General features: G+C 30.0%; 3 protein-coding genes across 4 annotated transcripts; 1 reads left to right on the top strand and 2 right to left on the bottom strand.

The window, feature by feature from the left end:
• The first annotated feature begins 38 nt into the window (after positions 1-38).
• Positions 39-2831, top strand: Rbsn-5 (Rabenosyn-5). The gene is made up of 7 exons (XM_011644036.3): positions 39-323; positions 461-583; positions 788-928; positions 1002-1163; positions 1277-1625; positions 1762-2155; positions 2433-2831. The coding sequence occupies exons 1-7, from the start codon at positions 188-190 to the stop codon at positions 2646-2648; spliced, it is 1521 nt and encodes a 506-aa protein (XP_011642338.2). The 5' UTR covers positions 39-187; the 3' UTR covers positions 2649-2831.
• A 234-nt stretch (positions 2832-3065) lies between these two features.
• RpS15 (ribosomal protein S15) lies at positions 3066-4321 on the bottom strand. The gene is made up of 3 exons (XM_011644040.2): positions 4165-4321; positions 3896-3981; positions 3066-3458 (listed from the first exon to the last, which is right to left on the bottom strand). The coding sequence occupies exons 1-3, from the start codon at positions 4171-4173 to the stop codon at positions 3110-3112; spliced, it is 444 nt and encodes a 147-aa protein (XP_011642342.1). The 5' UTR covers positions 4174-4321; the 3' UTR covers positions 3066-3109.
• Positions 4322-5053: 732 nt separating this feature from the next.
• On the bottom strand, positions 5054-11733 carry LOC105430464 (uncharacterized). Of its 2 annotated transcripts, none has more exons than XM_011644041.3 (3): positions 11093-11733; positions 9372-9563; positions 5054-9240 (listed from the first exon to the last, which is right to left on the bottom strand). In XM_011644041.3, the coding sequence occupies exons 1-3, from the start codon at positions 11363-11365 to the stop codon at positions 9004-9006; spliced, it is 702 nt and encodes a 233-aa protein (XP_011642343.1). In that variant the 5' UTR covers positions 11366-11733; the 3' UTR covers positions 5054-9003. The 2 variants fall into 2 exon arrangements, with proteins under 2 accessions (XP_011642343.1, XP_011642345.1); XM_011644043.3 differs by having other exon boundaries at positions 5054-9186; positions 11093-11732.
• Between the last annotated feature and the right edge of the window lie 184 nt (positions 11734-11917).

Genomic DNA, 11917 nt, shown 5'->3' with positions numbered 1-11917 from the left:
GGTTCTATATGCAGGAACCATTACGGATTTGACACTTCTATCAGCTGTCACATTCAATATGGCCGCCTGCAAGATGCGTTTTCTTCCTTTACAGCATTGGAGAGACGCCTACGTTGAAACAATCGGAACGTGGTAAACACGCTCGAAGAACTCCAAGAGTCTAAACTGCAAATATCCCAGCCTCGCAATGGCGGGCAATGATGTAGTGCTAGAGGGATTTATATGTCCTATATGCATGACCGATTTCAAGGCACCTAATCAGTTGACAAAGCATTTCGAAGAAGTTCATAATGACGATCCAGAGATTTTGAGATCGCTGAAAGGTATGCGCACACATGGTGATCTATTCACAATTTATATATCAAATGAGAAAGTTCTAAAAATTTTAATTGTACCGTTTATTGCATAAAACTTCTGGATATGTGCAAAGCGAATCATCGAAACATATATTTTATTTTAGATTTATTTGGCAAAGCCAAGAAGAAAATCTTGAAACAGGACGATATCCCAGAAACGTTTCCCAGTGCGATATCGCAAGACAAGAGACAAAGTCCTGAAATTAATTGGGGACCACAAGAAATAGGTATTGATATTTAATAAGATATAACGCTTGTAAACCAAAGCTGTTTTGAATAAAGATATTTTTATTATTAAGATTCCTTAATAATAAGATTCCAAATTTAGCCTTTCACTTCTCAAAAATAGGAATCTAGAAATTACATGCAATATAAAATAGGGAATCGTGATTAAATTTTACTGAATAATTAATTTCTAAAAATTTTTCCAGGTACAATTACATGTCACACTAAGTATTTTAAAGACATAAGAAATGCTCGATTAGAAAGATATGCATATGAAACAAATAAACTTCTTATAAGACTAGATAAATTATTAAATAATTTACCATCGGATCCTGTTGATAGAAAAGGTGAAGAAATATACAAGTTACTTTATTCTACTTGTATCGTGATTCTACTTGTACTAAACGAATATTTTGTTAGCTCATGAACGCACTATTGTGCCATGGATCGATGAAAAAGATGTAAAATTGTGTCCTAATTGTGCTAAGAGTTTTCATTTGGCGAGACGAAAACATCACTGTAGATTATGCGGGGCAGTCATGTGTCATAATTGTACTGTATTTCTGTCCTTGATTAATGCACGTACGTAATATATTTATTATCTACGAAGCAATTTCAAATTGTATATTATTATGAAATATATTTAAATGTATTTTAAATATATTTAAATATATTTAATAAACATTTTTTTACAGGAAAAATGACTAGTCCTGTATCAGTACAAGACGATTCTGCTTTGTCTCCTACGTCGCAACGAGCATTTTCTGAGAGAATAGTACGTGCAGGCATTGGTACAAAATTACCACGATCACCTTCCAACAGTAGTTTGAATAGTATTTTATCGTTGGTAAATGATCCAACTAGCGGTGAACAGTACTTTAGAGTTTGTACTCACTGCATAAATTTACTCGAAGCAAGGGAAATGCAAAAGGCGAAGCAGTTTGACAAACCAATTGTTTGTGAATTTTACGAGAAAATGCGGGAGTGCATGAACGAAGCATCACAATATTTAACAATGTACAACAAAATATGGGAATCATTGAAGTATGTAAACTGCTATTATTTAAGGCACAATGCACAGTTTATCCTTATTTGCACGCGTTATATATTAAAAAATTATAATACACAGTGCGACTTCCTTGGAATAACTTGTAGTAGTATGCTCATAAAATTATTTTAGAGAAGGAGAGACTACATACGATTTGGAAGATGCACAATCATTACGAGTCAAACTGGCTAAATTGGGAGAAAATATAGATGCGATTAGTAAAAGAATTTTACTCCTTGGCATAAAAAAAGATACAGAAAATCCGCAGGAGACAGTGGGGCAAGAATTGAGACTATATCAGATGGTTAGGACATCAGCAATGATATTTCTAAAAGAAGAATTGTTAACTCTACAGCCCTTGCCGTCGGCAAAAGAATATGCAGATTTACAAGAGGAACGTCAAAAAAGGATAGAAGCCCGAATAGCATATGAGCGGCAATTGGAAGAAGAACAGCGAGAAAAGCCAAAAGAACAACGTAAGAAAGAAACGCGGAATTTAGACACTAGTCCTTTGAAAACTAATCAGGTAATGTATCTTATCAGACTCTAATAAATAATTAAGAATCTCTCTCTTAAATCATCATTTAATAGAACTTTGCTAAGAACGAAAAAAAAAATGTTTTAATGCAGTTCAATGCAGCGATAAAAGATATTCAATATTAAAGAAAATTTTTCAAGATAAAAAGTTGATTAAAAGAAATGAATTCGCATTAAAATTTAAATTTTCTTGTCATCTCGATTATCAATTAATTAATCGTTATAATTGATTCAAATTTTATCGTGACAATCTTCTAATTTTTTAGGCACAAGTGACTCAATCTCAAGGCTGGGGTCCATCTCATGTCACACCCATCATGTCTTCCTCTATGGATCCACTAGTCGAACAAATGAGGAATCTACATGCATATATCAAGCAAGCTCGTATCGATTGCAAATATGATGAGATGGCAACGCTAGAGAACAATCTTCAAGAACTTAAAAGTGCCTATTTTGCTATGAAACAAAATAATGATGGATAGGCATTTACAAACTGCACATTTCTTATACTTTAGCATGTAAAATATTGAACTCTGCTATAATGAATGCAATATTTATTAATTTGCAAAAAACTTAATATACAAATTCTCTTGAATCAAAATCTAAAAACACGTTATATGGCAAATATATATCGTAAAATATAAAAGGAGATAATCTACAATGCATTTCAGTGTAAAAACTATTATGTATGATGTTGTATCACATATTATTTTACACATATATTTATGCAAATGTACATACTTTCCCTATATCTATTTGCGAATTAAATCTTAAAAAGTCTGTTTTATAAGCTTCAATGTATAATTTTGTATAATTTTTATAACTTTGCAAGAACGTCAGATTTTTGTCATAATATTCCTATTGGCAAATTTGTATATTTTTAGCAAAAAATTAACTCATTTGTTACATTATTTATAATTTATTGGTAAAAGATGAATACAATTTATTTCAGTGGAATAAATCTTGAAGAATGTGTTGCACCAATACCAGGTCTACCATGTTTGACAGGCTTGTAGGTAACAGAAAATTCTCCGAGATAATGGCCAATCATTTCTGGCTTGATTTCAACTTGGTTAAAAGTTTTTCCATTATACACACCAACAATCGAACCAACCATTTCTGGGACAATGATCATATTACGCAAATGCGTTTTGACAATTTCAGGTTTTTCATTAGGTGGAGTCTCCTTCTTTGCCTTACGTAACTTCTTAACAAGAGCCATAGATTTTCTTTTCAGACCATGAGAAAAGCGTCTACGTGCTCTTGCATGCATCAAATCCATCAGTTGCTCACTAAAAAAAATTGTTTATTTACACTTTTTTTTATGTAACCTTATATTCAAATATCTTGTTCAGTTTAATCAATATAAAGAACATTCTATGAAAGTAAATTATCTACAAATATAACAAATTGATCTTATTTGATTTCAAATTCATTGCAAGATATACGAATATATTGATTGCCAATGTTACAAGATTAATCCTCAAGAATTCATATCGGATTTCAGACGGATTCTCAACTCTATATTTTGAAACATTTTATTGAAATTTTTGATATTTGAGAAATGATTATATATATTGTACAGATGTTATTTTCTTAATTAATTCTATTACAGCCAAAAGTTGTTCAAATTTCAAATTTGAGTTGTCGATTACAAGTAACTAAAATCCGCATGAATTCCTAAGGATTGATATAGGTTATGTTCAAGCAATCACTATTTTATTATTACTTTGGCATATCCAGAAGTTGATCGAGGTCGACTCCTCGGAAGGTAAACTTCCTGAAGGTCCTCTTCTTCTTTTGAGTTTCATCTGCCTGGATTTATATTAAAAAAAAATAATTTTTATAAGATTCGTTAAACCTATGATACATAGTTTATTATTATTTTAATAACATTTCTTTAGAACTAGATGAAATGTACAATCCACAGAATTATGTTTTGTACAATAGATGCCTGAGATTTTTTCGGATTTAATATTAAATTTTTAGAGCGTTTACCTCAGCCATGTTGCGTTTTGTGAAATTCACGTTAAAGAGACACGGACGGGAAATGGACAATTCTCACTAGTGGAAATTTTTTTTGCGCAGACGTAAACTAATCACGTGACAAATGATTGCATTCAGAAATATGATTGGTGTATCCAATATATAGTTACTAAAACCTGGGCTGGGATTCTGTACATGTCCACCGACAACTATCTGTGTCATTAACTGAGATGAGAGCCGTGCTTTTTTCCAAGATCGTCCTTGCCATTGGCTGTCGTTAGTTAACGATACCGATAGTTGTCGGTAAGCGAGTACAGAATTCCAACCCTGGCCTCGATTTATAAAAGATGATATGAGAAGTAAGACCAAATATTGACTAATCATAATCGATTATTCTCTTAATATTTGACTGTAATTGGTCAATTTCTTATAGCTTAAATCATCTTTTGTAGATTGGGGATCTCTTGTGTGTGTTGAGGATATTTTAAATTTCTATCGCTCGCTCGCTCGCTCGCTCGCTCGAGAGAGAGAGAGATATTTAAGTATCGATCATATATTTTTTCCCGTGAGGGTGAAAAATGATAAATTTTAATGTTTTATTCAATGCGATCAATATCAATGAATTCAATAAACTTAATATTTTATTAACAGATTACTAATTATATATATATATATATATATATATATATATATATATATATATATGGTATATATTATATATATATTTATATAGTGTGTGTATGTATATATATATGTATGTATGTATGTGTGTGTGTGTGTATATAATACACACCATATATATATGTATATACACATATACACCACACGCACGCACGCACGCACGTACATACATATATGAATAATGTAAACTAATATTTTAACAATGAACAAAGGTCATGAGTTATATTTCTAAAGTTTATTTATTTTACATATTCCAAAACGTACATATACAAAATATACGAATCATTAACATAAGTACAGTAAGATTTCACATAAATGTTAAAAAATGAAGTTATACATGTGATTTATTTATACATACATAGCATTGAATTCAGACAAACTGACAGGCCATTTTTTGATAGTTTCTCCAAATTCTTACCACATAATATAAAACTAAATTTATTATTTAGCAAAAAAACAAGACATATAAAAATTATCTTAAATCGGTGTTTTATACAATGTTATGTGCCATAATGACGTTGTATACTTCGCTAAAATGTATTATACAATATTATATACTCAAAAATAATATTACATATTTATTTAAAATACTTACTCTAGAATAAGTTCTACATTTACATTAGTTTATATGAGTGATTAATTAACTGTATAAAATCATGAAAAATGTGCAAATATATATCTATTAGAAAATATATCTATTGTATAAGATTACTCTATGTGCGATATAAAATTATGATCACATATATCACAAGCTAAACGAAAAAGTAAATAACAAAAATGAAAATTGTGCATTATGGCATTAGCTTAAGCATACCAAGTTGCAGTCGTTTTGTCTCTTGTATGTGTTTTATATTCAAGGTCCAATTTTATTTTCTCAAGGTGAAAGAGTGACATTCAATAGTCCATTGCTAATCGATTAAATATTAATCGGCTGATTAATAATACACTGGAAAATTTCTAAACATCGGCTGATGTGAGTGAATACTATCGTTATGAGTTAACAAAACTTTCCTATTCAAAAATTAAAAGAAGTTAGCTTCGGGACTGTTTTATGACCATATTGTGCCCTGAATAGTTTTTATATTGCGTCATGACGCATTTCCATTGTTCAATGACTTGTTTTGAGTCAATTAAGATCATGATATAAAAAAAGAAGAAAAAAAATAAAATTAAAAAAACAGGAAAACTATTTTTTAGACAATATTTTCTAAAGCATTTTTGATTTTTAAAATAAAATATTTCAAAAATCATGTGTCTTAGAAAAAAATATTAAGAGATAAAAAAAGTACATTTAAAAAAAAAATTAAAAAAATCTTCCATTTAAGATAATTATCCTTGACTCAAAAGATTACTCAACAAAATTAAGATTTACTCCTCACTTTGAAATAAAAGACTTGGTCTAAAAATTTATTTTAGGTTTCAAATTGCCTCAAGAAAATAAAATGAAACATTATATATATATATATATATTATATATATACACACACACACACACACACACACACACACACACACATACACACACACACACACACACACACACACAGAGTGTCCCATTTTAATGAAAACGGCAATATATTTCCTTGACATCGGACAAAAAAGTTCAAATACAAATTTTATAACTTTAAGGTAGATAATAATATTATTGGTTTGACATTGGCTAATTATTTGAAAATCGCATAAAAGTTGCCACTTTTTTAAACGAAACTATATGACTACTATTTTTTACATAATATTACACCGGAGGTATAATCTCAACACTCCTGCATAACGCAGAAATAATAATTCGATTAACAAAAACAGGAAGATTTAATAATAACATATTTAAATTAAAGGATACAAGTAAACTACATGCCTTATATATATTCTGAGCTGCTGCTGTAGATTACCAAATGTCCCAATTTGGTCATTATCTATCTCTTATTCCGCATCATAGTAAAAAAATTGCTGCCGAATTTTGCTCCAAGACAAATTCTATTATTTTTTTTTTTCCTTGAATCTTATGCCCTTTTTTCTTGAATCTTGGATTCTTCTTCCTTCAATGTTCGAAAATAATCTTGATGTCGACGCACTCATCTTCCGAACGATATCTTCTTCAAAGATTTCAGACAAGGAGGCAAATAAACTTCTATAAATCTTCCCTAACATTCTTCCAAAAATCCATAGAAAAATCATAATTTAAGAAAAACCGTACAATAATGATCTTCATAGGATCTTCAAATAGTTTAATAGTCCAATATCAAACTGTTATTATCCAATGTCAAATATCCTTGTTAAAATCCTAAAGTTTTATCTAGGACACATTTTTTTTATACATTATGTTTAAAAAATATACAGCTGTTTTCATCAAATAGACACCTTATGCGTACATGTATACCTGTATGTATACATTTTTTATTATATTATATTTATTATTATATATATATATATATATATATATATATATATATATATACATAATTATTTTCTATATTAATTATAATAACAATTATCAATTGAACTGAATATATATATATATATATCTTTGATATGCTCATGATGCTCCGTACGCATAATAGGTTTAAGTCACGAATTTAAATTAATAATGATAACAGCAATTATTATTGATAATATATACTGTATATATATATATATATATCTCAATATTTAATTTACATATAGTATATATAGTACATATAGTATATATTGTCAATAATAATTGCTGTTATCATTACTAATTTAAATTCGTGATTTAAACCTGTTATGCGTACGGAGCATCATGAGCATATCAAAGCAAGACATAAATTAGATAGATTTACCTAGACATGTATAAGTTTGCATAAAGCACGTGTGCTTGTATGTATATATAGATTTTCTACTTTAATGGAAACAATTGTATTGATTCCTATACACAGGATGAGTCGACTATGGATAATGTGATTCACACATTAATTAATGAATATTTCGTTTTTCTAGCACATTTTTTTCGAGTTACATGTAGCGCCCTATGAGCAGGAGCTAAATCTTAACTTTATGTAGTCCGAAGAAATGTCTCAGATAAAAATTTTAAGATTTCAAGGAAAATAGATAACAGTTAATAGTGACAACAACAGTTTATCATCAGTTTGATATTAGATAGTCGATCGAAGATTGCATGATCTTAAAATTTCTTAATAAATCAATATCATAATCATGTAGTTTCAAAACTCTACAACTTTTGTCTAAAACATTTTTTATAAAAAGCAAAAGAAAAAAAATAGACAATAATATGGCTAATGAGAATCAACGCTGTAAACAGTGCACAATTATATGTTTAATCTTAATTATGTTTATTAATAAAAAAAAAAATTAAACATTTTGACTCGAGTTTGAGTCATCTTCAGTGGTATAAAAATGTATTATTGTATTATCATAAATGCAATATCATCTATTTTGAGCAAAAGAAAAATTATATTTAGGTAGAAACATTAAAATGATCGACTTTATATATATCCCTACAATTAGATAATCAATTTAATAATATTGAATAAAAATCTCTTATAGAGTATATTTTATTGCAAAAAATTTTAAGCCATTTTAAGAAATTTAACTTTCAAACAATTAATCAATGTTAAACCAATAATATTATCATGCATCCTTCTTAAAACCCAAAAATTTTATGTGAGGTATTTTTTTGCATAACGTCAAGTTTAGAAGACATACAGCTGTTTCTCTATTAAAATGGAAATATTCCAGTATACATAAAGATTGTTATCAAACTTACGAGATGCATTGTCATAAAGCATTCTGTTTTTTTTATCTGGATCCAATGCATACTTAATGTATTGATGATAGTGGACGGAATGGAGAAATGTAGAAATAAAGAAATAAGTAGTAATACTAAATATACTTATAAAGGAGATCTATCAAATCGCATTTATCACTTATCTAAATAAAAATTTCTGTGCTATAAATCAAATAAATTATTAAAAATATTCTAATTTTTTAAATAAAATTAAATTTCTGAATCACAAGATCGATGTCAATGATAATTTAAGTGCCGTGACTTGAAAATCAAATAATAGTTCTTTTCAAATAAAACATAATTAAAATTAGAAGTTAAATCTTTTGGGGCAAGTTAAAAAACTTATAAAATCAAATTCTAGTCCATGTTGTATGTGCTTGTATGCATGTGAGGACGATTGATTTTATTCAACCTGAGATTTGATTAGCATTGGTGTTAGATCCAACGGAAACCGATGGCGGGGTTGCCAAGTCCTGCATTAGCGTGTGCATTTCCTCCTCTTGATCGGAAAGTGGGATAGCTGGCGTATCGTGCGAGTTAACTTGCTTTATCTTCAACTGGCTTGGCACCTCTGTGAGTACTGGCCCGTACTGCGAAGTGGAACCCACCAGCAAGTCAGTCGATGGATTCAAACCGCCCAACATCTTTCGTCATAGCAACGCGTACATAAGATAAAGAAACGAATGTACCACAACGTACCAGAGAGCGGATGGCTTCCGGTTTTAAAATAAAAATAGACGCAAAATATCGCACGGCTAGAAACTTGTTTGCTTACCTGACCACTGCTACCTGTCATGCCATTCCTTGGCGATTTGCTATGATAGAAGAAACTGAGCCATACCCAAACAAAGCCAAGTAATACACCAACCAGCATTACCCCAGCGCCTAATGCCACGGAACCTTTTCCTGCATTTTCAACATGTTGCTGTACATCTGGAACTGATGTCGAAGATTCTTCTGATTTTACCTGTAATTGTCATTTGATATCAGTCATTGATATCAATTGATTCATATTATATAAATCTATAAGTAAATAAGATTTAAGTTTCAACAACTTTCAAATACAACTTTAAAAATAACAATGTTTAATAATTGTTTAATATTAAAATTTTCTTTTAGTCTTTGGCAAATTTATATATTTTATTAGCACAATTAAAAAAAATTTATAAATATACAAAAAGTCTCAGAAATGATAGTGTTTTTAAAATTAGACAATTAAAATTTTTAGACATTTAAAATTAGATATTATGACAAATATAAAAAGTCAAGTATAAAAGACTTCTTCCCATTTTTTTCTTTTGTAAAATTTGTATTCTTTTATTTTACACACACATAAAGACAAAATAAAATTAGATTTAAAAAAATTGTAAAAAAAATTAAATATGTAAAGAGTTGCATAAAATTTGAAACATAAACATTTTTGTAAATAATTATTAGCATATGAATCTTTTCAGACTTTTTCACCGGTTAGTTTCTGAAAAAATTTATAATAAAGTTCAGAATTTTGTAATAAATTATAACAGAAAACTTAATATTACACTTTTCGATAAGAATAATTATTAAAAATAAAAATATTAAAAATTGACTAAATTTATATAAAAAGATATATTAAAATTCTTCTTACTTCCCTCCCTTCCTCCCTCCCTCCTTCCTCGAACGGTTTCAATACATGGTTTTTTTACAATGTAACAAAAAATCCAAATAAATGCTATTGATCTCAATATTACTTAACTTAATAACATCATTAAAAAAATAATATTAAAAATAAAATAGCATTACTACAATTATATGAGATAGATATTAGACAGTGTTAGATCTCCAATTAATATGATATACATTAAGTTAAGTTAAGAAATAATAAGTTAAGAATAATTGAATAATCCTCTCTCAAGCCTATATTATATTAAATCCTTGTAATTGGCCTTTGGGACTAGATTTCATGCCAAAGAAATGAAACTAATTAATTAAAAAAAAACATATACAAAATATCATTTATAGTAAATCAAATAAAAGATACATATTATATACAAATATTTACTGCATATTTATTGTATATTTACTTACATAAAAAAGGCTCGAATAATACAGATAGCTAAAAACTAGTTAAAGTGAGAGAAGTTATAACGGCATTGTCCAAGCATGGAACATGAAACGATTTTCTATTATAATGCTAGATTTGTTAAAAAAAAATCTCAACAAATATATAGTCATGATTAAAACGGAGACATCGATTAAAATGAGACCAGATGATGAAATAAGAAAGATACGAGAAATGAAGATCATACAAGAGAATCAACTGTAATTGCATGTCACTATATAAAAACACTTATATTTAAACAGAATTATTATAAGACAGAATAATTTTGTTCAAGCCGATTGAATATCAACATTTGAAGAGTAATATGAAAAAACGAGTTTAGAGATCATGGAGTTGGCTTTTATATCTAAAATGCATCCAAAGAAGATTGAAATCAAGACAATGTCACAATACTTTACCTCTGGCACGGTTTCGTCACTGGTCCTCGGAGAGTAGTCCACGGAGACTAGGCTGACCATCATCGTCGTGAGGCCGGCAACGAAGAAGCATAACGCGACCGACAGCAGCGTCCATTCCAACCATTTCCTGGAGCTGAGTTTGTGCCTGGACATAACTCGCCAGAAGCCATGCCTCAGCCCGGCGCCGCCGTCACCACCTCCGCTGCCGTCACCGCCGCTGTCGTACATATAGCCGACGGTGGTCGGCTGGTAAACGGCTCCGCTGTCCGGCATGTCTTCCCGCGAGATATAAGCAATCTTTCACCTTATATCACGTTCTCCTGGAGGATCGAAGTCCTCACGAGTTAATTGCTTCACGATCGAGCGCAGCTTTGATTCCGACAGAACAAATCACGACTTCACAGTGTTCACGACGAGACGGGATGCGATGAGATGTGACACGACTCGCCGCGTCTATCTACGTTCATCGCACATCGAAAATCTACGCGCCGCGTTCGTGTCGTTTTCGGACGTATAACCACAGTGGAAACCACAATTAACCGAGTTGACCACGATGTAGGAAGCAATAGTAGCAGGATAGTAGATCCACCCGATGTTGTGGCGCCTTTAATCTTGATAACTATATAGTATAACGCGGGATACAGGCACTCTGCGTCGGTATCTTTGATCTCTGTCACGTGACCATTCGCCATGTTACTATTTGAAAATTCAAAAACGAATATGGAATGATAGATGATACTAAAAATGTATGTATAGAATTATAGATTTGTGAAAATTTATAAATTTAGAAATGAGAATATACTATATATAAATTATTATTATTAT

Source organism: Pogonomyrmex barbatus, unplaced genomic scaffold (genome assembly GCF_055798465.1).
Source record: "Pogonomyrmex barbatus isolate J1 unplaced genomic scaffold, ASM5579846v1 scaffold2, whole genome shotgun sequence".
Classification (NCBI taxonomy): domain Eukaryota; kingdom Metazoa; phylum Arthropoda; class Insecta; order Hymenoptera; family Formicidae; genus Pogonomyrmex; species Pogonomyrmex barbatus.
This window is presented reverse-complemented; position numbering and strand designations above follow the sequence as displayed.